The 23,529-nt window shown below is 41.7% G+C and overlaps 1 protein-coding gene across 4 annotated transcripts in view; it reads right to left on the bottom strand.

Moving 5' to 3' along the window:
* Positions 1-6,268: 6,268 nt before the first annotated feature.
* LOC129868659 (calcium/calmodulin-dependent protein kinase type II subunit alpha) overlaps positions 6,269-23,529 on the bottom strand; it is an 82,406-nt gene continuing 65,145 nt past the window's right edge. For 2 of the 4 annotated variants that reach the window (XM_055942832.1, XM_055942829.1), the window contains exons 14-19: positions 22,700-22,732; positions 21,985-22,033; positions 16,762-16,837; positions 15,122-15,216; positions 8,596-8,824; positions 6,269-8,349 (exon numbers count right to left, since the gene is read on the bottom strand). In XM_055942832.1, coding sequence (XP_055798807.1) covers positions 8,346-8,349; positions 8,596-8,824; positions 15,122-15,216; positions 16,762-16,837; positions 21,985-22,033; positions 22,700-22,732 — 486 coding nt within the window. In that variant the 3' untranslated portion in view covers positions 6,269-8,345. The remainder of the gene's footprint in view (positions 8,350-8,595; positions 8,825-15,121; positions 15,217-16,761; positions 16,838-21,984; positions 22,034-22,699; positions 22,733-23,529) is intronic. The other 2 variants (XM_055942833.1, XM_055942831.1) reach the window with 1 other exon arrangement.

Below are 23,529 nucleotides of genomic sequence, written 5' to 3'. Positions count from 1 at the left end.
GAAGGAAGAGGAATCTGTACAATCTGGACATGTTGTATGTTCTGCACAAAGTACGACTTGTAAACAATTTTTTTCACCTGAAGTATCATATCTGGATCTTCGTTTCTTGCGTAGATGGTTAATACCGACATATAGTGCAAGAAGTAGTGTGAGAGTTCCAACAATCAAAGCCACAGCCCCTGTCACAGCTACAAAAGGAAACTGGGAAAAGACAACTAGAAAGGAAACATCAGTACACTTTTACATGATTCATGATTCATGCTAATTAAATGATTTCTACTCTTTAATTCAAAAGGTGGGAATGAAGTCAACTGTCCTGACATTACCTGGGCAGGCCGGGAGATCAATTGTTGAGTTCCTTCTGCTAACATTATTCTGAACAAGGCAGGTCAGTTCTGCCATAACGCTGCTCTTCAGTGTGACAGCATTGAAGGCTACACTCCTGGTCAGAGTCTGGCCGCTCATAGTCCAGCTATACTGAAGACCATCTCCCTCTGAGGAGCATGTGACCAGAGTCTCTCCATGAGGCAGACAGAGGTGAGACAACACTGGCTCTGACACCGGGGCTGACGGACACAAACACAGAGACGCTATAAAATCTACTGACTCATACAAAATGTATATCTAAAGCATTACAGTATATGTCTTCTCTGTGTAGTATTACTGCTGCCAAGTACTGCAGTATAAACCTATTGAAGTACTGACATCCTGGTGACCTTTCAGAACCTCCCCTCACTAGGAAAGGAATGCATTAAATGTTTAGGCCTAACTAAAAAACAAAACGGTTCTGTACCTTGTATCTGAAGTTGCATGTTGACCTGGCGCAATAGTGATCCCTCTGAGTTAAAAATATCCATTTGGTAATCTCCAGAGTCATTTTTTACGACTCTGTCCAGCCTGAATGTTCCATTATTAAATAACTCAGAGCGATTCTGAAACTCCGGTTGCAATTTCGGGTTCCAGTCTTTACCAGTTTTGATGTCCAGAATATGTTTATCACCTTTCTTCAATCTTATTCCTTCATTACTGCTGTCTGCAGCCAGGACAACGAACAAAGCTTCTCCCAAAGCCCCATAGCATTGATGAGTTCCATTATCGTGAGAGAGGTTACAGGCCGTGGCATTAACTGTGGAGTAATTATTTTAGGTCAGAAGGTAATGTATGTTTGTGTTGCATTAATTTAAGTCTGAAAGTGCATTTAAGTGAAAAAGTCTAAATATAACAATAGCTCAATACAAAATAACAGTTAAATAGTTAAATAATAGTTAAATAAAGGCAACAATTTTATTTTATTTTAAATAATGACATTTATGTTAAGCAAATATTTCATATACAGTACATAGCCTTCAGAAAGTATTCACACCCCTTGACTTTTTCCACATTTTGTTGTGTTACAGTCTACATTTAAATTGATTAGATGTAGATTTTGTGTCACTGGCCTACACACAATACCCAATAATGTCAAAGTAGAATTATGTTTTTTGATTTTTTTAAATTAATAAAAAACGAAAGCTGAAATGTCTTAAGTCAATAAGTATTCATCCCCTTTTGTTATGGCAAGCCTAAATAAGTACAGGAGTAAAAATGTGCTTAACAATAAGTTCCATGGACTCACTCTGTGTACAATAATAGGCTTTAACATTATTTTAGAATGATTACCCCATCTCTGTACCCCACATATACAATTATATGTAAGGTCCCTAAGTCAAGTAGTGAATTTCAAACACAGATTCAACCACAAAGACCAGGAAAGTTTTCCAATGCCTCAAAAATTGGTAGATGGGTAAACATTTATAAAGCAGACATTGAATATCCCTTTGAGCATGGTGAGGTTATTGATCGCATTATGGAGGGTGTATCAATACACCCAGTCACTACAAAAATACAGACGTCCTTCCTAACTCAGTTGCCGGAGAGGAAGGAAACCGCTCAGGGATTTTACCATGAGGCCAATGGTGACTTTAAAACAGTTACAGAGTTTAATGGAGGCTGGAGGAGCAAACTGAGGCTGGATCAACAACATTGTAGTTTCTCCAAGATACTAACCTAAATGAGAGTGAAATGAAGGAAGCCTGTACAGAATAAAAATATTCTAAAACATTCAAACTGTTTGCAACAAGGCACTAAAGAAAAACTGCAAAGACATATTGCAATAAATTTACTTTATGTTGTGAACTCAAAGAGTTATGTTTGGTGCAAATCCAATACAACACATTGCTGAGTACCACTCATCGTATTTTCAAGAATGGTGGTGGCTGCCTCATGTTATGGGTATGCTTATCATCGGCAACAACTCGGGAGTTCTTAGAATATAAATAAACGGAATAGAGCTAAGCACAGGCTAAATCCTAGAGGAAAACCTGGTTCAGTCTGTCTCCAAGTGTCTGTTGGAAAGCAGCAAACTCACATTTTACAAGGACAATAACGTCAAACACATGGTCAAATATACACTGGAGTTGCTTACCAAGACGACATTGAATGTTTGAGTGGCCCAGTTTTGATTATATCGGCTTCAAAATCTATTGTAAGACTTAAAAATGGCTTTCTAGCAATGATCAACAATCAACTTGACAGAGATGGAAAAATAAAATATTTAAAAACTGTTCAAATATTGTATAATCCATATGTGGCAAAGCTCTTAGAGACTTACCCAAAAAGACTCAGATGTAATCACTGCCAAAGGTGATTGATTCAGGGGTGTGAATACATAAATTATATATAAATGATATATTCTGTATTTAATTTTCGATACATTTGCAAAAATGTCTAAAAACACATTTTCACGTTGTCTTCATGGGATATAGATGGGTGAGATTTTTTATTTATTATTCCATTTTGAATTCAGGCTGTAACATACTAAAATGTGGAATAAGTAAAGGGGTATGAGTCCTTTCTGAAGGCACTCAGTTGTTGATTATTTATTTAACAGTGAACCCACTCTTCTAGAATATGTACTGCTTTTTTAAATATTAGCAGAACATTGGATTAACAGAACATTTTCAACAATTAGCATAATCGGATGGTTTTTGTTTGTTTGTTATTATGGCTTGGCTAGGCCTTATTCTCCCGATTCTCTTATTCTCCGTAATATAATGTCTTACCTTGTGTTGCTGCTGTCACGACCAAAACTATAATTATCAGGGGATCCATTTATCTGTTGCCTGCACGAAATTAAGAGGAATGAAGTTAAACATAAATCTCAGAGGAGCGTTAGCTTCAAAAAGGTGTAAATTGACTTCAACTGAAGTAAATCTGATGATACTATACAAATCAAAGACAGGCTTGTAGACAGTTTGTCAGGGCGACAGACAGACTTTGTCAGTACTGCATGCCGTGCCTGTGTAGGTGCATGCTTGAAGTGAATAGCAAACCATAACTAGCCTACTCTGCTTGCTTGCAAACTTTGTATTTTATTCCACTGAACATTGTTAGGTATTTATAGCATATTAATCTAAAACATAATCCGAGGAACACAATCCCTGTGCTAAAAAATGTATAGACCTATCCAAGGCCTTTGATATTGTCGACTATTCACCACTCATTCAAAGGTTGTCTGAAATGTGCCCCGACTAGGAGTCTTGCAAGTGGTTAGGAAACTATCTGTCAGACAGGACACAATGTGTGCTTTCTGATGGTGTCAAGTCACCTCAATATTACTAAAGGTGTCCCGCAGGGTTTGATTTTGGTACCCGTCCTCTTTACTGTTAATATAAATAAGATTTATATATCTGCAAAAACCTGCAACATTCATCTGTATGCAGATGACACTATTATGTACACTAATGCCCTTATTGCTTACCAGGCTATGTTAAAGCTGCAATCTGAATGTATTGCCTTGCAGAAAGCCCTTGTTGATTTAAAATTGGTACTTACTGCGGGAAAAAGTAAATGTACTGTGGGTTGTTTTCTAATTCTCATAGAAATATTTTGGATGGTTCTCTCATCGAGCAGGTTCCCGCCTATAAATATCTCGGCTTTTGGATTGACAAAAATGTGAGGTTTCAAAAACATACACATAAGCTAGTTAAGAAGCTGAGATTTAAAGTAGGCTTCTTTTATAGAAATTGATCATTCCTCTCCCTAAACAATAGGAAGCAGGCTGTACAGGCAACCATCCTGCCAGCTCTTGATTATGGTGACCCCATTTACCAGAAGGTCGGCTGGACCTCTCTAAATTCCTGTAGATCACTTAAACTTCTCTCTTTTTGCTTTTCAAAGCTCCGCTGCGCAAGCTTCCAGCACATCTCACTTCTCTGTTAAAGTATACATTTACGAGGCACCAAACCCGCTCACAGGGTCGGTGAACTCTTCAGGTCCCTTGTGTCTCCACCAACCAAAGTAAATCAGCCTTTAGTTTCAATGCTCCCGTGCTTGGAATCATTTACAAACCTCATTACGTTTTGAATCCCTTGTGCCAATAGGGCAATTTAAAACGCTGATGAGGGATGAATTCACTGAGGTTTGCGAGTGTTTCGGTAGATTGTAACGATTGATTTGTGTTGTTGAAATGTAGCGTACAGTACAGTATCTTGTAGTTTTTTCTTTTGCTGTTTAATTGCATTAGCAAGTTGATTTGTGATTTGTGAATAGGTCCAAATGTTGGTATTGTTTTTCATTTTAGATTTTTTTTATAGGCTATTCAGTACTGTATCCACATACCATGTTTACACTGAGTTAAGGTTGCCCATTCGTGTGCCAAGCTACAGCATTTCTGCCCCTCCCAAATAGGTCAACTTCATCTCTAGGCAAATGGACCAGCTTCGGCTGCCACACTTTAATATAAATGTTTTCATTTCCTTTCATCCCAGAGCTAAATCTTTCCATAGGCAAAACCTTCAAAATCTCCTGATACCACTGTATAATCCCAGATTCTTAATACATGATCATTGCATGGGTTGGTTTTGTAATCCAAATTAAATAACTGTTACTGTTTTTTCTTAGTAAAGACCGGTGTCAATAGCCATGGTTAATACTGTGTGAGCCAGTTTCCTGGACAGAGAGGAAGCCTAGTCCAAAGCATTATCAATAAAGAATGTCTATTGAAATAACTTGTCAGTCCAGGACTAGTGTGTCCTGCATGCAATTTATAGTAGACTGGATCTTACATTATCTTAGATTTACGATAGACCTGTCTTTTTCCTGAAGTATGAACTTACATCGCCATATAACTCATTAGATAGAGAAAATGCATAGACGTATACTGACCAGAATCCCTCACCAAAGTCAAAATGGCCCAAAAGTCCTGGAGAAAGCTGGCAAAATGTACGGTGCTTCAGAAAATTGTTATGCTCTTTGAATAGCTATCATCTCATCTTAGTCCTCTCTTCTACAGTGTGAAAATAATGTGAACAACGTGTGACGCCTGACATCCGCTCAGGTTGTGGCCAAATTTCGTACCTGTAAGTCTTAATGTCTTAAGGCCTCGCGGGCAGCTGAAACACTTTCTATGTATCGTTTCCACACAAAACAAGGGAACCTAGAAGAATATATACATTTAAACAGATCTTTCCATTTGTAAGGTGTCTCTTATGGTAAGTTCGGCGTCATCGTGATTATTCTGTGTTAGACAAAACACAAATGAAACAAAACTTGAATAAAACTAGTTTGATGCAGAGTAACAACACCTCTTAATGCAAGCCCATACCAACAAAAAGATCGGGATACCACATACAGATGATTAGACGGACGTTTTGGATTACAGATGGCATATCATGCTTTGATTAGTATTGTGCTTTGCTGAAAAACACCATTAAATACCGTTAATACAATCTGGACTAGTTCCGTGTTAGATGTGCAGTGCTATACAGAACAAGGACTCCACAGTCACTAATATACACATGTAACAACACGATGTTCTACTTCAAGGCGCTTCATTTAAAAAAAAACAAAAAAACATGAACTTTCATCTAACTCTCAATACAGGAAGGAAACCAGACACTGTAGGCCTAAACATGAAAACAGAGTGGGAGGAGCGCCAAAGTGTAACTGGAGTGATGGGTCTCATTTTCCGTCTCTCAGAAGTGATTTCATAAAACTGGGCCTGCTCAAAGCGTGGAGCAGTTTGAAAAGAAATGGCCTCCTGCATTGAGAAAATAGGTAAAAGTTTCAAAGAAAGGTCAACGAAAGTAACATTATTCCACAGCAACAGGAATGTGTCTTGATAATCAAATCAATTCCCTTATTAAAATAATACTAACGATCGAAGGCCTATATATCGCGTTTCAAAAAACTCTGATCCCTTAAAACACTGTAAAAGATGTGCAATACCTTTACATTATAATATCCTTTTATTTACAGCCCCACGTTCACAATATATTATATAACGATGGCAAATTACTACTTTGACCCTTTAGAAAATGTATTTTTCTAAACACACACGTCGGTACGTTACAAACTTGCATGCCTCAGAAAGAACGCGTAACTCACCCAGAATAATAAAAAGCGTACTAATATGCCGTGCTCTTGTACAGTACCATAAGGTCCTCAATGTGCTCCTGTCAACGGTGCGAGGATAGGAACATCAGCAGCATCAGAGCAACAGTGTGATTGAAGTTCTAATGCTGTGTTAAAGCGGCAGTAGGCCTGGCCATTATCACAATAAGACTGTATAAAACAAGTATACGTTCTGTAGAATCAGTTCTAGAAAAAGACACAGAGAATTTGGCTGTTGGAGTTCTTGGTGTATCCTTCCCTATCAAATATTTTGAGGAAAACATTTGCCATATTCAGCAGATTTGTTCACAAATTGCTTTACAGTACAAAGTGGGATATTCATCTATAGTGAACTGCCAATAGTATACAACTTTGAAGAGAGAAAAAGCTCAAACCCATTCTGGCAGTATTTTCACAGCACAATCAAACATTCGGTGAGGAATTCATTGTTAGCACATATTGAAACATATACTGTAGCTTATAGAGGTGATATAATTGTCTAATTTGTCCAGTATTTACATTCTTCTGACAGTAAAAAGATAAAACACTTGTAAAATATCAGAGTACATCTGAAATGTCCCATTTAACACATTTTGGAGGACTACAAGCCCAAGCGGAGAGAACCAATGCTCATTTTACACTTGCATGCAATATACTGTGATGCTAACACTGGAGGGGAAAGAAACAGAAGGAATGGAACACATCAATAAAACCAAGTCACTTGAAATCATTGCCATTTTAAAATCCACACCAAATCTTTATCAGAACACACTATTCAGTATTTAAAAAACAATCTAACTTATTGCAGAAAATCCTGGGGTAATGTTAGTGGTCTTTTGCAAATTGCTTCTTACTTTGCACTGTAGTAGACAGAATACTGTACTTTACACTATTCGTTGCAATCAAGTTAATCTGCTCTAACAAGCAAGAGGGTTTGTATTGATAGCACTAATAGGTAGGGAAGATCTGTACACCCACAGTCCTCATTGGAAGAACCTAAAGAAGTGCTTTAATATTACTTCCACGTACAGTACCCTACCCATGTTAAATATAGCTGTTTCTGTAGATGTAAAGATGTATTTGTGTATAGTATTGAAGCCCAGAAATGGCAGTTTGTTGCCCTAGTCATATAATCACATGAGGTGAGTGGCTATTCAGACCAGCGGTCCACCATTTAATCATTTAAACCTGTGAGGGGAAAGTACGGTTTCCTCTGTTGTCTACGCTAAATGTGCTCGAGGCACTATGACCATGGGGTGGTGGATTATCAACTGTGGAATACACCATAAGACATTCATAATCAAAAGGAACATTTCACTGTCCGTGAATGCTTGCCCACTTCTCATAATCCAATCCATGTCAAATTAAACAAACATGTACAGTAGATATTTTGGTTCAATGATAAATGGTACATCTTTAATGTTTCTATCATAGCTTTCAAGTCCGGGTTCAGAGGATTGCATGGCGGTGTGTAACGGTATGGTGTAAGTGCAACTGCATTGAAAAGGCCAAGTCACGTGTAAAAAAAAATCTAGGCGGTGATTACGGCAAGTGCTTTAGAGATTCAACCCCACTCATGCATCCATTTGTACTAATTGTGCCTCTGCCAATGAAACATGACAAGAAAAAAATAAAGTCCGAGCAGAGACAGAATGACAAGGGCCGAGATGTTCCTGAAACGCACAGCATATATACATACACGAGAGCCCGACATGGTGTGACAACATTTATGCGATTTGCTTGTGACGGCGTTGAGAGGAGTAATCTGATTTCAAGTAAAGAGATGAGATGCAGTGGGCTCGTGTTTCCTCAGGCCGGCCGGTGGGCATCCCTCTGTGTCCCCACGCAGCCAGCTGGTCACCCACCGGTGTCACTCAGAGAGACATCTCACTCAAACCCTCCCGCTCTCGAGCTCAGCTGGGCGCAGGGGGGGAGACAGAGAAACGAAAGGTTGACTTACCTCATTCAAAAACAAATAGGAGGGAATTAAAGAGATGAAAAAGTAGTCTATGCCTGTCCAGCTAATGTATCTCTGGCATTGAGTAATAATAGACCTGCATGCAATTGCAACATCTCCCGCCAGATGGCAGGCCCTGATCTGCGATAAATGTCTCCAGTATAGACAGTCGAAGAGCGGTGAGGAGACTCACCAGACTGACTTACTTGGTGATGGCGGAGGGTGATCCAGAGCGGTGGAAGTGGACTATCTGCCACTTGCCGTCGCGGCGGTGCCAGATGCGTGTCTCCTCAGACTGGGCGGTGCGGGGCATGCCGTTGGTGTCGATGTACTGGGTGATGCGGATGTAGGCGATGCAGGCAGCTTCCTCCCCGATCAGGTGGATGTGGGGGTTCAGGATGGTGGTGTGGACAGGCTTACTGTTCTTAGACCACACTGGGGTGAGGAGTAGCAAACAAACAAGACAATAGTCAGTCAATGAATAAGTCATTCTACAGGAATTGTCACAGTGGTTTATGACTAGGTACGCCATGCTCTCTCTCACTGAGGATGTCACTTTTCCCTTATCAATGCTTTATGGAATTCATATTTGAGTGGGTTCATTCATGTTATCATATCAGCATGTCTCTCTCAGCCTGCCACACTCTCATTATGTTTCTCTCCATTTCTCTCTTCCTCTTTCCCGCTCTGTCATTTTCCCAAATAGCCCAATCAAGCCCATTAGAGCCGTTTCCACTGCCTGGGAGAACAGTGGCTGATATGAGAGGATTAGAGCAGAGCAGGGTTGGTCCATTACTCACCACAAATGAGAAATCAGGGAGCAAATGAGCCAAAAGCGTGCTGTCTGCAGCCACGGCTGGATACAGCCACTGCATCAGCTAATGAGCACTATATTCACTTACAGAAACTGTCCCCAAGGTTCTGTTCTCTACAACTTCCTGTAATCCTGTAATTGTCGCCTTGGTAGTTTACTCCTGCATTGTTTTTATAAAAAATATATTTTTTGGTCCTGCTTTAAGTTACGTGCAGCTTATATAGTCTTCATAAACACTACATCAATGTGTCAGAAATCACACATTTATGTCATGCTCTATAAAGGGTTTATAAATGTGGCATAACTGTGTGACATAACCACCAATGTCAAATGTGACATAAACCTGTGTTTTTTAAAGGGGGGGGGGGGCATAAGAACCGCTTAATAAAGGCTTTATAAATGATATTAAATAAAGCTTCAAAGTGTCATGCATCTAGGCAGAGCATTGAAATGCCAGGATAGTGGATTCTATTACTAGGACCGTCCATACGTAAAAATGTATGCATGACTGTAAGTCGCTTTGGATAAAAGCATCTGGTAAATTGTATATATTATTTTATATTCCTCTAAAATATTTCTGGGATGGCCCAACCGCTTTCCCTCTTTAGTGCATAGCCAGTATTGGACATGACCTCAACTTTCCCCAAAATGCAATGCTGCAGGATGGCATACGCTCTAAAGTGCAGTCATGCACAGCAAAAAACATTGGTAGAAAATAAAAACCTAATTCCATTTTTTCCCACAAATTTCATTTTCTCTGTTTTGTTTTTACAGGTTTCGGATTTCCCCCATTTTTTTCTGGTTTTCGCCATTTTTTTCACACTTTTCAATAGAAAAACAACTAAATTGGATTTTTCTGTGTTCACAACAATGCTTAAAACATCTTAAGCTGACAATCCCCCAAAATCGGGCACTGGATTTACAAAAAAATAGGAACAGTGCATTCGAAAAGTATTCAGACCCCTTGACTTTTTCCACATTTTGTTACGTTACAGCCTTATTATAAAATGGATTAAATAAATGTTTTTCCTCATCAATCTACACACAATATCCCATAATGACGAAGCAAAACAGTTTTTAGAAATCTTTGCAAATGTATTAAAAATAAAAAACTGAAATATCACATTTACATAGTTATTAAGACCCTTTGCTATGAGACTCTAAATGGAGCTCAGGTGCATCCTGTTTCCATTGATCATCCTTGAGATGATTCTACAACTTGACTGGAGTCCACCTGTGGTAAATTCAATTGATTGGACATGATTTGGAAAGGCACACACCTGTCTATATAAAGGTCACACAGTTGACAATGCATGTCAGAGCAAAAACCAAGCCATGAGGTCGAAGTAATTGTCCGAGACAGGATTCTGTCGAGGCATAGATCTGGGGAAGGGTACCAAAAAATGTCTGCAGCATTGAATGTCCATAAGAACCCAGTATCCTCCATCATGGAAGAAGTTTGGAACCACCAACACGCTTCCCAGAGCTGGCCGCCCAGCCAAACTGAGCAATTGGGGGAGAAGGGCCTTGGTCAGGAAGGTGACCAAGAACCCGATGGTCACTCTGACAGAGCTCCAGAGTTCCTCTGTGGAGATGGGAGAACCTTCCAGAAGGACAACCATCTCTGCAGCACTACGCCAATCAGGCCTTTATGATAGAGTGGCAGCCCGCTTGGAGTTTGCCGAGAGGCACCTAAAGAAACAAGTTGCTCTGGTCTGATGAGACCAGGATTGAACTCTTTTGCCTGAATGCCAAGCGTCACTTCTGAAGGAAACCTGGCCCCATCCCTATGGTGAAGCATGATGGTGGCAGGGTGTTGTGTGCAGATTGATAAAAAAATATATATATATTTTAATACATTTTAGAATAAAAAGTCAAGGGGTCTGAATACTTCCCGAATATGTTTATATTCAAATACTCTATATGTTTACATTACTTATTTTATTGGTTTCCCACCGTTTTAGAAGTCAGAAGACAGCCATCCAGACATTCCTAGGACGATGTCAACATCCCCAGTGGAATAAACTTGTATTTGCCTCTATCTGGTGGTCAGCTGCATCATTACATTCATTTATATAACTTCCCTGCAACGTTATGTCAAAGGAGTGGTCCTTAGAAAAACATGAATCCAGCTCGTCTGCATCAGGGCACAGACATGGCAAAGCATTAGCTGAAATTGTCTCAACCAGGCGGATCTAAATACGAAACTTTCATAGCTCTATGATAAAGAATGGGACCTACACCCTTCCTTAAACCTAAAATAAGTAAATAAGTAATTTTGTGGGGAAGTCAAACATTTGTTTTTTATGTCGGAGGCAGACACGTTGCATATGCTCACGATGACAAAAATCGAGCCCTTTACATAGTCCTTCTCCCCTTGTCTGTTTAATGTTGATTTAGACGTTCACAAATTTAACAGATTTTAACTATCGCGAATGTCAGCCTTTATTAGCTCAACGTAATTGAAAGTAGGACCTAGTTGGTTGATAGCTATTAAAGTATTGTCACGTCTACTCCCGCTCCCCCTTTCTGCCGCTCGACGTTTCCGGTCAACTATCCGCCGATCCTGGCAACCCATTATTACACACACCTGGCAACCTTCATGACGCACACCTGTGCCTCATCGTTAGGCACACCTGGACTTCATCACTTCCCCGATTACTCACCCTTTATCTAGCCCTCCATTCTTATCACCCATCAGGCAGTATTGTTTCTGTGTTCATATGCCACCCTTGTTTGTGTATCCACTCTGTTCGTTCTTATTAAACTCACCAGCTGCACCTGCTTCCTGACTCCCTGTGTCTTCGTTACAAGTGGAATACAGAAATCATTTTTTTTTTTTTATGTATCAACCATTTTGAATTGGTTTGGATATTTGACTACTTCTCCAATCAACTAGCTAGCTGTTTTGATTTGAAATACCAGCCTAGATCTTCCTATAATCATCTCATTGCCCGTAGTCAAAGACCGTTGTGTTTTTCATGAGTGCAGTTTTCTGTACATTGCTTCAACTGCTGGATGGATATTTATTTTTTCAAACAGAGGACGTCTAGCTGCTTTTTTTGCTGCTTTTGATGTCCTTCTCACCTGTGGTAACCATGGAAACTAAAGATGCAACTAGACACCGGTACACACAGGAGAGCCTGCTTCTTCTAAGACATCAATTCTAGTCTCCACCAGGGCTGGATTGTCATGCCCTGATCTGTCTCACCTGTTTTTGTGATTCTCCACCTCTTCCAGGTGTCGCTTATTTTCCCCAGTGTATTTATCCCTGTGTTTCCTGTCTCTCTGTGCCAGTTCATCTTGTATGTTTTCAAGTCAACCAGCGTGTTTTTCCCCGTGCTCCTGTTTCCTATTCTCTTTTTCTAGTCTACCCGGTTTTGACCCTTGCCTGTTTTTTCTGGATTCCGTACCCGCCTGCCTCACCCTTCTGCCTGCCCTGACATTGAGCCTGTCTGCCACTCTTTACCTCTTGGACTCAGAATCTGGTTTTGACCTTTTGCCTGTCCACGACCATTCTCTTGCTTACTCCTTTTGGATTATAAATAAACTACAACGACTCTGACCATCTGCCTCCTGTGTCTGCATCTGGGTCTTGCCGTGTGCCCTTATATGGATGGGATGATGGATATAGTCAAGCCACACCCGCAAGCCCCTGTTTGGATAGGAAAGCCCAGGAAGTGAGAGAGAAGAGGGGGAGTGAGGCAGAGGCTAAGGAGACTGGCAGCGACTAATGCCGGAAGGTGCCAGGCGGAGGTGGTGGTCACTCCACCATTCGAGGCTGAGGCCCAACGTTGGGTGAAGATGGACAGTGTTGAACCCGTTGTGAGAGAGTGGACAAAGGACCAATCAATTGAGAACTCAACCAAGTGCCCCAAACGGACCTTCCTGAGGTGGACTCATTCAAGCCCCTCGCCTCCAGAGGCATTATTTACATCTTAATGTACGTAGTCTACTGCCAAAAATACACGAGATTCTGGACTGGATAACATCCCAGCTGGATTCTTAAGTGATGCTGCTGATCATATTGGACCTTATGTAACCCTCAGAATCAAGAGGTGAAACATGCAAGGGTTGTTCCTTTTAACCAGAAAGGAAGCAAAGTTGAGCAAGGGTACTACAGACCAGTGTCAATCTTGAGTGTGTTGTCAAAGGGTTTTGAAAGATCACTCCATGAATAGATCCTAAAGTACATTTTATAGGACTGTCAGTCCAGTTATATATTCTTCCGGCACTTGTTTACTATACTTGACAGATTTTATCAAGCAAGAAATTGACAAGGGCAACTTCTGTGGTATGGACATGCCTGCGGTATGGACATAAAGCATTTAATGCTGTGAACCATGCTATTTTGTTGTACAAACTGAAAGCAATTGGTTTAGGCACCAACTCTTTATTATGGGTGAAGCCACACTTAACTGATAGGGTCCAAAGTGTGGATGTGGGCAGGACATTGTCTGATGCTAAGGAGATAAACTGTGGTGTCCTCCCAGTGGACCATTTTGGGGCCATTGCTTTTTTTGCTCAACCTAAATGACATAGACTCCGCCTGTTCATGCCCTCTGTTCCTGTATGTGGATGATTCTGCCCTCTTGGCTTCACATAAGAATAAGGAGACCGTTGAAAAGACTCTAAGCAGCGAACTGACTAAAGTCAGAAAGTGGTTATCCAACAAAAACTGTCTCTGCATTTAGGCAAGACAGAATGTATCCTGTTTGGTTCCAAACACAAAGTGAGAAACTCCTCCAACTTCTCTGTCAAGCGTAATGGTGTAGCGGTGAAGGAAAAATGCTCTGTCACATACTTGGTATGTGAACTGGACCAACACATGACAGGTGAACTCATGGCTCGGAAGGTCATTGGGAAGGTTCACTCCATGACAACGTTCCTGGCAAGGGTAGCCAAGTTCCTGGATACAGAGTCTATGAGGACCCTGGCAACATCTCTAATACATTGCCACTATGACGATGCTTGTATCTCATGATTCAGTGGCATAACAAAACATCTAAAAGAAACTTAAAACATCCAAAAACAAACAAAGGAAAGTTACACTCAATGCTCAGCCATAGGACGCACATTTCAGGGGACTGAACTGTTGATTTGGTGGTGCAGATCAAACTGTTGACGTTTTTTTAAAAAGTTATAAATGATCTTGCCCACAGTTACCTGTCTGGTTATATTCATTTCATTAGAGACTCTCATAGCCATCACACCAGAGCCAGTTGGCAATATCAGACCGTTGCGCAATAGAAGCATGGCTGGAGAAAGCTATTTCCATTACACTGGTGCAGAGGAATGGAATGGTGTACCAAACCATATAAAATATATCCCTACACTAGGGAATTTTAAAATAAACCTAAAGAAATGGTTTATGGGCAAAATGCTTTACAACTGCACAGGCTTAGAGAAAGTATACTTGTTTTAATGAATGTTACCCTAGTAATCAATTTTATTTTATTTTCAAGGTTTCCTCCTTGTGTATTTGAGATGTGCTTTGTTTTCCTGTTATCTTGAGCATATTTTTTTTTGTGTATTTTCATGAAGCATTTTGTGGTTCTATTGTGTTTATAATAAAAAATATAACATCTTAACCACATCTAATGAAATATAAATGACATTGTGTCACTTATTATGGATACTGTTAGCTAGAATTTATTGGCACAAAGGGGCGATTCCAGCGCATTCCAAAGATATATTATACTATAGTGTCACTCTCTCCCTCACTGGGACAATAAATGGATTGTTACTGCTGTATAGCAAGAGGTTTATAGTCATCCTGTGTACAGCCCTGGGATTTGATTACATATCCTCTGAAATTCAACACAGTTTTCCTATAGCGTGAAACTGTCTGTGTGTGATGTAAAATGTATATTTATAATTTCAAAAGACATTTAGTAGGAGTGAAGGAAGCAGCTTACAGTTCTCAAAGTAAAAGCGGTGGAAGTCCAGGCCCTCCACCAGGTTACCCAGAGCCTCTGGCTCAAACGCTGTCACACTGGGGTCACACATCTTCCTACAGGTGGAAGAGACGAGAGAGAGAGAGAGATGAGAGAGAGAGACGAGAGAGAGAGAGAGAGAGAGATAAAGAGAGAGAGAGAGAGATAAAGAGAGAGAGAGATAAAGAGAGAGAGAGAGAAATAAAGAGAGACAGAAGCAGACAGAGTCAGGGATAGAGACAGTAAGACAACCGGAGAGAAATAGAGCCAAGGTTATCTTCTGTTCTGCTCTTTGAAGTGCTTCAATGAAGCGATGAGACTGACCCTCCAGTCAGAGCTGCTCATGCAGTATTTGGGGCATGTGACTCACTCGACACAGTGTTTTCCGTGTCCATGGCAGATCGCTGCATGGTTGTAAAAGAGTTGAGCATGCAGGGAGAAGATTCTTTCCAGGCCTTGGTAATTGGCAGACAGCGCTACCATAACTGTGAACCTCTAACAACCACAGAAAAAAAAATCCCCTCCTGACCTGGATGGGAATTTTATACCCTTGGTTTTGAACAGGTGCTCCGATGACCCCCTGGCTGCAAGTTGTGACAGACATGCGAGGAACAGACTGGGGGGTTGCTACTCCCCTCAGAATGCCAAGTTTAGAGAAAAACTTGCTGCTGAAGAAATCTATATCTGGCACTGTGCAGTGGGCTGGGGGAGAGTCACACTACTCAAGCTCGAGTCACACTACTTTACTTCAAGATGGGATATTGAATTGATCACTTTTGACCATTTAAACATTTCAAGAGCTGCATATAATGAAATAAAACGTTATTCATATGGTTTGCATGGAATATATTACCATGCAGCAAATGTGCAACATTTTGGAAGCAAATTATTGACATGCACAAGCTATTCATGACCAAGGGATCAGCTTGTTTAAGCCTCCAAATGGCCTCGATTGGTCATGCGGACAGTTTTCTCCCCTCCTTTATTAGAGGAATTTAGTTCCAGACACATACACTGGGACTGATGTTCTCTCTAAATCAGTAAGGACATAGACCTAAGGAGTTCTCCCCGCACAACCACCTTAATGTCATCTTAGATTAACGTCTAAAGCCAAACCCGGAGATATCAATTCCACTGTCACAATGGAGCTCATCAGACTCTATCAGTGGAATTGCATTGAAACAGATGTTACTAACATTTCTTTCTATTCCACCTATGTTACTTATATGCACTCTTAGGGAAAAAAGGGGTTATCTATAACCTAAAGAGTTTCTTCGACTGTCCCCATAGGAGAACCCTTTGAAGAACCCTTTTTGGTTCCAGGTAGAACCTTTTTGGGCTCCAGGTAGAACTCTTTCCACAGAAGGTTCTACCGGGAACCAAAAAGGGTTCTATCTGGAACCAAAAAGGGTTCTATCTGGAACCAAAAAGGGTTATTCTGTGGGAATTGCCGAAGAACCCTTTTGGAATCCTTTTTTTCTGAGTGTACAGCAGTACAGTGAGTGAACAGCAGTACAGTGAGTGAACAGCAGTACAGTGAGTGTACAGCAGTACAGTGAGTGAACAGCAATACATTGAGTGAACAGCAATGGGAAGGTACAGTATATGATTTGTTTACTTACGTGTAGCTCTCAAAGTCTCCATTGCTGATGGCTTCTATAAGCTGCTCTGTCACCTTGATGATCTCCTGTTTCCTCACTGTGAAACACAGACACACAGCTCAGACACACAGCTCAGACACACAGCTCAGACACACAGCTCAGACACACAGCTCAGACACACAGCTCAGACACACAGCTCAGACACACAGCTCAAACACACAGCACAAACATACAGCTCTGCACGGAAACTACTGACAACAACCACCATGATGAATGGGACTGCAGTAAAATTCATTATTTTCCAATATGCCTGGCAGTGGAGGAAATAAATTAGATCCCTCCTTCGTAAAGCCCTGGGATTTGATTATACATCCTCTAAAATTCAACACAGTTTTCCTGTAGCATGAGACTGTGAGATAACATTTCAAAGATACAGTATATAGTAGGAGTAATGTGTGTGTGTGTGTGTATGTGTGTGCTTGCGTGCGTTTGTGCGTGCATGTGTGCGTGCGTGTGTACATGCATGTGTGTGACCTTGTGTCTGTGTCCGTGTGTGTGTCCATGTGTGTGTCCACGTGTGTCAGTGTGTGTGTGCGTGCTTTGTACATGCATGTGTGTGGCCTTGTGTCCATGTGTGTGTCCGTGTGTGTGTCCACGTGTGTGTCCGTGTGTGCTGCCTACTGCCTCCCAGTGCTTTACTGAGTGTGAAGGGGCTGTTCTCTGCCCACACGGAGAGCTGCTTGTGCCGAGAGAGCTTTTCTCCTACCAGCTCTGGGTCGCAGCTCAGAGTTGGGAAAGCAAGGTCGCGCCTTGCATATGGTAAAGAGGGGACGCTCACAGGGGTTACCTCCTCACAGTTTGTCCTCCTAACTCACTTTTCCTCTTCTGTAAATACAGAACTGATAGAATTATAATTTTCTCTCTGTCCTTCCTTCAGCCCCCTAGCACCTCCTCCAACCACTGCAGAGAACACAGTTCTATCTCTCGACTTGCCCACTCCACCCACACAGTTTCTCAACATCACCCGAATTGCAGTTCTGCCATATGTATCTCACTCCTCCCTGGAGAAATCACAATGCAATTTTCTGGAACTACTCTTGTGGAAGGAGATAAGGTGTTGAAATGTACACATTTGTCCCCCCCCCCCCCCCCCAAAAAAAAATCAACGAGCCTCTCTAGTCAAAGAGGAGCCTTAACTCACAGGCCCTTCTCTTCTACACTCTTAAATATACAGGTGCAATTTGGAACCAAATAAGGTTATTGAGAGCGAGGCTAGAAGGGAACCATTTTAGGGTCTCTGAAGAATCATGAATGGGATGGTTCTTTGAAGAACCGTTCAGAAATCCAAAACCAGAAATGTTTCAGCCCTCCAGGACTGGAATTGAAAAGCCCTGCTGTAAGGCTTAACCCCTTATTTGCATATTTCCCAGGGTGCCTTTAGAGTGAATTTTAGAGTAACCAGTACCACACGTCTATTTTTGCTAGTGACAGAGACATGGTTGTTGCATTCCTTCATTTTCAGTCCTGTGGCCCTCACCAAGTGAGATGCTAAGTGAACATGTTGTCATTAAAATTGTATTATTCAAGACAATACATATTTCATAAGGTCTTCTTTTGAGGGCCTAGTTATACCCTAATACAGTGGCCTGAAACTCATAGTTTACAAGCCACATCAGGCCTGCAAGTCACATTATGCTGGCCTGCAAAGTGATGTGTAATTCTTATTGGAATCAAGCCAGAGTGGAGATAACCAACATTTCCATTTTTTATTACACCGCAACCTGAATTCAGAATGCCTGCCAGGGTTTGGAAGACTATTCTACGAGACAACCTTAAACATCTAAACTGGAACAATCATATCAGTAACGGGTGCGATAAATCCAAGTAACAAGATTGGAATATTTTTTAAATATGTATGTTGTTTATATTTGAGTAGCCTTAGATGAATGAATCAATCAATGTACATGCAAAAACACAAAAACAACAAACAATTTCAAACAAATCTACCAGCAATAGAGCATGCTGGGAAATATGATAATGATGGGAATGGTTTTGGTTAAACTCTGGTCATAGAAAGCAATAGTAATGGCATTAACTCTGTCATGGCTTGTTGGCCAAAGCCTATGGTAAAGTTAATGGAGTTTAAGGGTTTTGGATAAATGTCGAAAATAAGATCTGTGGTAAACACAGGCTTAGGAGAGTTTAAATGTTCTGTTCTATGAAATAATCTTAATCTGCTAAAGTCACTTTTTGTACATTTCAATAAAAAGCACACAAATGCTTCACAATTCATAAAGGTCTTGTTAACTGACTGATATTATCTCATAGAGCAAACGTATAAGAGATCCTAAACCTGTGTTAACCTCAGACCTTATTCTTGCCGTTTACCCCAAAAACCTTTTTCTTTCGCCATTTATTTTCCACATAGGAATGGCTGAACGAACCAGAGGTAACTCATTTCCTGTTTTTAGGACTACAAACTGGCAAGCTCTATTAAAACACCAACACTGTGGTTATTTTACACCTCTGAATCAACATATATTTGAAATAGTAATTTATTTTTAGAAATCTGAAGAACCGAAGATGCCATGTCAGGAACCAAAAAATTAACTCAAAGGTTCTTTATCAGGCAAGAGTTCTCCAGGGAACCTTAAGAGCTGAGAAAGTACCACTGAATAACTTGTATTAATTGTTCAGTGTAGTTGGTAAGAGATGGAGGTCTTTTTATCTTTGTATCAGTCTTTTATTCTATTTATTCCCATTCCCTAGAACATGGAGGCTCAAACTGAAGGAGCACTTAACGACATAAGCAATAGCAATGCAACTCCCCCACCAACCGTTATCTAACTGGCTTACTCATATTCATTCATAAGGGTACTGCCGCTGTCAATGTATCAAAGGGGAGTCAATACAGTAGCTATTTGCATTGCTTTATGAACTGAAATGTTTTCACAGTAGTCAATTGTCATAGTAGACCTGTCTCAAAAAACATACAGCAGAGATTTTAGAATCTGCTCTCCCCCTCTGTTAAGTTGTCAGTTAGTAGCCATGTACAGTGCTTTCCGGAAGAATTCAGACCCCTTCCCTTTTTCCACATTTTGTTACGTTAGAGCCTTATTCTAAAATGGATTTTAAAAATGCCTCAATCTACACACAATACCCCATAATGACAAAGTGTCACACCCTGATCTGTTACACCTGTCTTTGTGCTTGTCTCCACCCCCCTCCAGGTGTCGCCCATCTTCCCCTGTGTATTTATACCCGTGTTCTCTGTTTGTCTGTTGCCAGTTCGTTTTGTTCGTGAAACCTGCCATCGTTTGTTCCCCTGGTCTTGTCTGTTTCCCTTCTGCCTGCCCTGACCCTGAGCCTGCCAGCCGTTCTATACCTTTCCCCATCTCTCTGGATTTCTGACCCCTGCCTGCCTTTGACCTGTCATTAGTCTGCCCCTGTATTAGAAATAAAAGTTTGTTTCTTCGACACTGTCTGCATCTGAGTCATACCTGAAATGTGATACAAAGCGAAAACAGGTTTAGAAATCTTTGCAAATGTATTAAAAAGCAAAAACAGAAATACCTTATTTCCATAAGTATTCAGATCCTTTGCTATGAGACTCGAAATTGAGCTCAGGTGCATCCTGTTCCCAGGATCATCCTTGAGCTTCTACAACTTGATTGGAGTCCACATGTGGTCAATTCAATTGAATAGACATGATTTGGAAAGACACACCTGTCTATATAAGGTCCCACATTTGACAGTGCATGTCAGAGCAAAAACCAAGCCATGAGGTCGAAGGAATTGTGCGTAGAGCTCCGAGACATGATTGCGTTGAGACACAGATCTGGGGAAGTGTATCAAAAGATGTCTGCCCGTTGAACTTCGCCAAGAACTCAGTGGCCTCCATAATTCTTAAATGGAAGAAGTTTGGAACCACCAAGACTCTTCCTGAAGCTGGCCGCCCAGCCAAACTGAGCAATTGGGGGAGAAGGGCCTTGGTCAGAGATGTGACCAAGAACACGATGGTCACTCCGACAGAATTCCTTTGTGGAGATGGGAGAACATTCCATTCCATTCCATTCCAGAAGGACAACCATCTCTACAGCACTCCACCAATTAGGCCTTTAAGGTAGAGTGGCCAGACGGAAGCCACTCCTCAGTAAAAGGCACATGACAGCTTGCTTGGAGTTTGCCAAAAGGCACCTAAAGAACTCCCAGACCATGAGAAACAAGATTCTCTGGTCTGATGAAACCAAGATTGAACTCTTTGGACTGAATGCCAAGCGTCACACCTGGAGGAAACCTGGCACCATCCCCACGGTGAAGCATTGTGGTGGCAGCATCATGCTGTGGGGATATTTTTCAGTAGCAGGAACTGGGACACTAGTCAGTATCGAGGGAAAGATGAACGGAGCGAAGTACAGAGAGATTCTTGATGAAAACCTGCTCCAGAGCACTAAGGACCTCAGACTGGGGGCGAAGGTTCACCTTCAAACAGGACAACGACCCTAAGTACACAGCCAAGACAAGGCAGGAGTGGCTTTGAGACAAGTCTCTGAATGTCCTTGAGTAGCCCAGCCAGAGCCCGGACTTGAACCCAATCGAACATCACTTGAGACCTGAAAATAGCTGTGCAGCAACCAATCTGACAGAGCTTGAGAGGATATGCAGAGAAGAACTCCCCAAATACAGGTGTGCCAAGCTTGTAGCGTCATACCCAAGAAGACTCGAGGCTGTAATCGCTGCTAAACGTGCTTCAACAAAGTACTGAGCAAAGGGTCTGAATACTTATATAAATGTGAAAATCTAAAAACATTATGGTGTATTGTGTGTTGATTGATAAGGGGAAAAAACTATTTAATCAATTCTGGAATAAAGGCTGTATTGTAACAAAATGTGGAAAAAGTCAAGGGGTCTGAATTCTTTCCGAATGCACTGTAAGTGGACTGCAACTGAAGTAAGAGTGAACCTATTCATAGCCGTGTTGTGCTGGTGTTAGTGTTATTTATAGCATTATTGAATGTCACTTTCTGAGCCAGAGAAAGCCATATCTCAACAGCTGTGTGTGTGTGTGTGTGTGTGTGTGTGAGTGCGTATGCCTAACATGCAGTACATGATGCTCATAGGGTATCTGTTAGGTTTAGCAGAGATACTGTATATTCCTCCTGAAAGCTGTCACCCTGTCCTATTAACACGCATAGACTACAGGTGGGGAGGCTGTGAGAGGTGAGAGGAAAGGGATAGCCTTACCTCTGGTGTCTTCATCCTCAATAGTGGTGTTGGTGCTTTCAGAGGATTCCTAGAAAAAACACACAGACAGGTGCAGAGATTCACACTCAATTACAGCAGGTGTTATTCTCTCCGCACGAGGGTGAGTGGAAGATCCGAGTCCAGACACACACACACACACACACACACACACACACACACACACACACACACACACACACACACACACACACACACACACACACACACACACACACACACACACACACACACACACACACACACACACACACACACACACACACACACACACACACACACACACACACACCTCGGACAGACAGTCAGCCTCCTCCCTGTCTGCACCTTTCAGAGAGAGAGAGAACAGGCTATTTGGTTAATCAGAGGTCTGGGTGGTATGAGGAGTAGGGTGGGAGATGGGAGGGAGGAACAGGAGGGAGGGAAGAACCTAGAAAAGGAGAGATGGGTTACCCCACGATGACCCCCCCCCCCCCCACAAGAGCATACCAAAAAGCAGCGGGATTAGGCAACGTTATGGGATGTTCACACACAAAAACAAAAAGAAAGTCCAGCTCCATTTTGAATGACAGCTTTTATTTGCTTGTTCTTTGGTTCGTTTGGATTTTTAAAAAGCTATTATCACTTTCCCTGTTAGGCGGAAAGCCGAGCGCGGCAGAGACGCGCTGTCAAGAGGACGGGGGGAAATCACACTCACCATCAGCTGGACGCTGAAACTGGACTTCCTTTTCTGGAAGAGAAATGAGAAGAGGTTAGACAGTAACACGCAGAATGAGATGGAGACGGAAGCCAGGGAGCAACAGAGGGAGGAGAGGGAGACCTCCATGCTGCAGAGGGAGGACGTGTGTATGTGTGTGTGGGTTTGAGGCTGAAGGTGTTTGTGTGTGTTTGGGGTTCGTATTGCCACGGTGCCCTTGTCGTCTCCCCCGGACACCTCTCTGAGCCGTGTGGTTGGCAGGCCGTGTGGCGGTGTGTCATGTAGGATACCTCCGGGCCAGGCAGGGCTGTGGTCAGGGAGGAATGCCTTTGATAAGGCAGAGGTGGCAGGGCTGAGTGGCCAGCAGCATGCCTCACTTATCCCAGTATCAGACACCCTGGACTGGCCCCCGGGGGAACTGGAGGAGTACCACCAGTGGAGCATATCCCATGATACATGTAAATAGTAACTCACACACACTAACTCACAAAACAGACTCATAATACTGGAACAGACGAACGACATCAATACACAGACAAACTCTCCTTTTGGATCGCAGACAGATAAGATGTCCAAGCACTGACCTGGTTAGCTACCTATCTAACTGACAATATGCTGAACATTGGATGCCGTTGTAGCCAAGCATGTTGTCGAACAGGGTTGCTATGAATCTCTTCTGTTCTCCTGTGTGCTACTGCATTTGTTAGTAGGGGAATTCGGTCCAGCCGTTAGGACAAACCAGGAAATGTGTGTGTTTACAACTTTGGACTTATGTCAAGGAAGATGACTAAACTTGGACTTCTTCTCAGCCAGCTGTCTCTGTGCATCTG

This window comes from Salvelinus fontinalis, chromosome 13 (assembly GCF_029448725.1).
Source record: "Salvelinus fontinalis isolate EN_2023a chromosome 13, ASM2944872v1, whole genome shotgun sequence".
Taxonomy (NCBI): domain Eukaryota; kingdom Metazoa; phylum Chordata; class Actinopteri; order Salmoniformes; family Salmonidae; genus Salvelinus; species Salvelinus fontinalis.
The sequence above is the reverse complement of the archived record's forward strand: the minus strand, read 5'-3'. Positions and strand labels throughout refer to the sequence as shown.